At 32.8% G+C, this 4,075-nt stretch overlaps 1 protein-coding gene across 1 annotated transcript; it reads right to left on the bottom strand.

Moving 5' to 3' along the window:
- Window positions 1-395: 395 nt before the first annotated feature.
- LOC130654739 (uncharacterized) lies at window positions 396-2,487 on the bottom strand. The gene is made up of 4 exons (XM_057457389.1): window positions 2,395-2,487; window positions 1,444-1,585; window positions 854-1,280; window positions 396-591 (listed from the first exon to the last, which is right to left on the bottom strand). The coding sequence occupies exons 1-4, from the start codon at window positions 2,485-2,487 to the stop codon at window positions 396-398; spliced, it is 858 nt and encodes a 285-aa protein (XP_057313372.1).
- Window positions 2,488-4,075: the final 1,588 nt, after the last annotated feature.

Below are 4,075 nucleotides of genomic sequence, written 5' to 3'. Positions count from 1 at the left end.
TCCAATTTCTTGAATGTACGATTCAATGTTGGACGGGGGAGAAATATGTATAATCTTTATGACAAATGGTGTGTTGACACCCATACCAAGTGCTGTGGCAAAAATTATTCTTATTCTAGAGTTTTCACGTTTTATTTCTTCTAAAAAAGTTGTTTTCATCAACTTTGTTTGTGGTGAGTGATACTGATTAAAAAGTCGAGAAGATGGATGTTTTTTATGATCAACATATTGATCCTCACCCAAAATTCTTTCAAACAATCTGTATGCATAGGCACAATATTTTAACTTTAAATAAATAATTGTCATAGGGCAGTTTTGTTTTTTGTGCTTTAACTCTGTTGCGATAGGTAGTAATATATCCTCATATCCTGCTAAACCTTTGCAATTACTCATTCTTATTTCTTTTTTAAAAAAATGCTTTTACGATTTGGATTTGCAGTAACCACTTTGCAATTTTCTATTTTCAAAGCTTTTTTTAAATTACGTAATTTCGTTGGTGAAGCAGTTGCAGTCAAAGCTAACATGATACTGTGAGGGAAGAATGCTTGAAAAACTGATAAGTTTTGAAATTCTGTACGAAATTCTTCACCCCTAGATATAACATACAGTAATTCATCAATTTTTTTGCTTAACTGTATTATGGTGATAGATTTATATTATTCAATTATTATAGCTATACATATACATATATTTTGTTTGTGAAACTTTTTCAAATGGATATATAATATATATTAGTTTGTTTATATATATTTAGTTGCTATATTTAAGGCATATTATTTTTATAATAGCTATGTATGTAGATTTTTGTTATGTTATGTTATACAAAGAAAACTAGCTAGCTGGCTATACTCACCATAATTCCACACAATGCGCCTCGTCTATCACACAAGCCACAACATTTTCCTCATAAATTTTTGATCGTAATATCTTCCTTCCCTGATCTGATAACAGAGACTCTGGATGTGCAAATAAAATTTTACATTTGCCTGCAACAATGCTTTTTGAAATTTTAAAAACAGAATTTGATGCATCATTCAAATCTTCCTCAAACAAGGGTTCGTATCTCTGGCTATTAGCTTGGTCTTCGAGTTGTAAGATACCACATTCAATGCCTACTTTACTTAAATTTACTAACTGATCTTGAATAATTGATGTTAAAGGAGAGACAACAAGTACAATATTGCCTGCCTTTCGTTCTGGAACAAAGTCGGGTAAAAGTTGATAAATTAACGATTTACCAAACCCAGTAGGCAAAACAGCTATAACGTGGTGTCCTTCTCCTAAATACTCGAAACATTGAACTTGTTTTGGTTTCAAAATAAACGAGGGCAACTTTTCATACTTTTCAAAAAATTATTCAGCCGCTTGAAAACACGTACCACATCTTCCCAGCCCATCGCCAAAATCGTAAATATGCAGAATTTGCATAAATTAAAAATGAACCAGAATCTGGTTCATTTGATGCCCACGTGACCAGCCTGTGCCAGCGCCTTTTCGACGCCACGGTAAAAGGTGCTGGGGTCGAGCTTGAATTAGTCACCTTTTTCTTTGTATTTACATTTTTAAACTGGTGCGGTATATTGATCTTACAATTATTTAAGGGAAGGATACTCAGTACTAACATAAGAGTGTATATTATGAATGCTCGAGATGTTACCTTGTTATTAGTTGCTTCAATTTGTGGGTACACTTATCATGAACAGTTGGCAGTAAAAAGAGAAAGAAACCATATTTTTTGTAGCTAGTTACATCACAGGCTTTTACTATTGTCTTAAAAATATCACAGTGCTTATCAAATAGGAATTGTTAGCATGTCATTTATAAGATTTATATCAACCTCGATCCCAGGGCCTGTATCGTTTTTGATATGAGAATGAAACGCGTACGATGCCCTGGTACAACAGACCTAAAATTCGTCCAAAATTAAGCATGTGGAGAGAATTAATGTATGCGTGACGTTTCAATCAAAGATTGTGTTTTAGTGGCGTAAATTTGTAAAGTGTTTTGCTGGGTTTTTTAGGTAGAGGTACCTAGCTATACACCATACAATTCCAGAATAGATACAACCTTTAGTGACTTTCTAGTCATTTTGTGGTGTATTATACATGTAGTAAAAACTACGGTACTTATAAATATTATAGAATAATTTACACCAGCTGAAAAATAAGAAATGAAAGGATGGACACCACTTCTTAGCAATGTTGGAGAAAATTCAGAGATCTTTAGAGCGCCGAAATTTTCCTGACTATAAGAAGTCAAATGTTTAGAGTCAATAGTGTGAGGACAAGGACGTCATTGGACTTTTATCAAAGCATATGAGTTTAATTTTTGAACTGTTAGGTAGCTACCAAATGCAATTATTAAAGATCAAGTGAATTGTGCAGCTTTACACACCACAAACAAAGACCATGTAAAACCAAATTCTTCTTGAAGTTGCAAAGGAAGATCTGACGTTTGGTTTATTATAGCAACCTCTGCTCTTGTCATAGGAGTTTATGCACCATTATTAAACAAATCTACCATATAAGTCCACCAAGTACCATTGAATACCATTGAATGTATATATATGCAGCAATTTGGACGGTCTGGTCGATGAGGGCAAGAAGCATTGGCAAGATTATATTATACTGGACATAATATCAGCACTAGGTGTTTAAAACAAAATGACATTAATGAGTTTTTGGTGATGATATAACGCTCTTTACAATGTTATTTTTCTGAAAGCTTATTTAAAAAAACTGGCGGAAAATCTTTAATTTTGTTTCACATTTACGACAGTATTAGTTTGCATAATTGCGATATTTGAGGTTCCAATACATCCGAAAATTTCACTAAACCGTTTTAAGTTTGCTTCAGCATGAAACCTACGTACTTTAACACACCCACCATAAACCTTATGTGTTGTGATATCTTCTTTCTCATTGCCTAAAAACAGTACGTTATATAGTTGTGATTTCTTGTGTATATATATTTTTATTTATTACAGCTAGCTATACTTTATTCCCTTATTTATTTCCATTTATTTTTCAATACTTTAGCTAGTATTTTGTCCAAAAAGTTTGTTAAAAGATATCTCTTGACACATGTGTCATTGTAAGAAAAATTGGTTGTCATTGTTGTGTTTGTGCATCTTTAAGCCAACAGCATCTAGCCAGTTAGTCAGCTTACACACTACAAAGTTTCATCTGTACGAAGTTTTTCTTTACATTTTAGCATATGAAAACAAATTAAGTATTGTGTCCCAACGAAAGTTCGCAGGACAGGATGTTCGTCGCACTATTCCATTTGAGTTGTCAGCTGCATTTTTCATTATCAGTAAGGAAATAAAAGCAATGTTTAAAAATTTTGAACAGCTTTGTAAACGATGCCAGGAAGTCAAAAATAACGTGAATTAATAAATATTTTCTTCATAAACAAGTAACCAAAATCTTCGTAATGCTTATCGACATTTTTGTTGTTGATAAAAAATGCAGTGCTTGCAAAAAAACTTCTGCATTAATTATCTTTTCAACATAATTTAAAAAAGCCACACGCAATTTCATTGGTTGAGTAAGTCTGATGTACCAGGGCCTCGTACGCGTTTCATCCTCATATCAAAAAACGCTACAGGCCCTGGGATCGAGGTTGAATTTATATAGCTACTAGCACAGAAAAAATAAAGTAGCTCATTAAGCATATACCTATAATATTACAATTATTATATTAAAATTCCAAAAGTTCTTATTTTGTGTTTGCTAGATACTTTATTTATCTAACCAGGGCTGGGCTACCTATATTTTTATACACCAAATTAATTTGGTGTATAAAAATAAATATTCTCAATCAAATTGTTAAAGCTAGCTGTATCTGTCTCGAGTTGTTTTTCTGAGAGGGGTCACTGGGTCACTCATATATCGTAGTCTTATTCGTACAGTAATCAGATATTTAGGTGGGCAAGTGCCCAGATGCTAAAAATAGGATCATAAAAAATCATTTCTAATATCACTCAACTTCAAGAAACATCAAACAGTGCAGTTCGAACACCAACTTAACCTTGAAAATTGCTACGCCTCAATTGTGCATTGGAATAATTTCA

This window comes from Hydractinia symbiolongicarpus, chromosome 1, assembly GCF_029227915.1.
Source record: "Hydractinia symbiolongicarpus strain clone_291-10 chromosome 1, HSymV2.1, whole genome shotgun sequence".
Lineage (NCBI taxonomy): Eukaryota > Metazoa > Cnidaria > Hydrozoa > Anthoathecata > Hydractiniidae > Hydractinia > Hydractinia symbiolongicarpus.
The sequence above is the reverse complement of the archived record's forward strand: the minus strand, read 5'-3'. Positions and strand labels throughout refer to the sequence as shown.

What these genes read in the sequence shown, in the direction of transcription:
- LOC130654739 (XM_057457389.1), bottom strand. Translation starts at nt 2,487, where the DNA reads ATGACAAGAGCAGAGGTTGCTATAATAAACCAAACGTCAGATCTTCCT. An exon ending in TTACATGGTCTTTGTTTGTG is followed by an intron (nt 1,586 to 2,394) that starts GTGTGTAAAGCT and finishes AATAATTGTAAG; the next exon opens with ATCAATATACCGCACCAGTT. An exon ending in GCGCATTGTGTGGAATTATG is followed by an intron (nt 592 to 853) that starts GTGAGTATAGCC and finishes TGTTATATCTAG; the next exon opens with GGGTGAAGAATTTCGTACAG.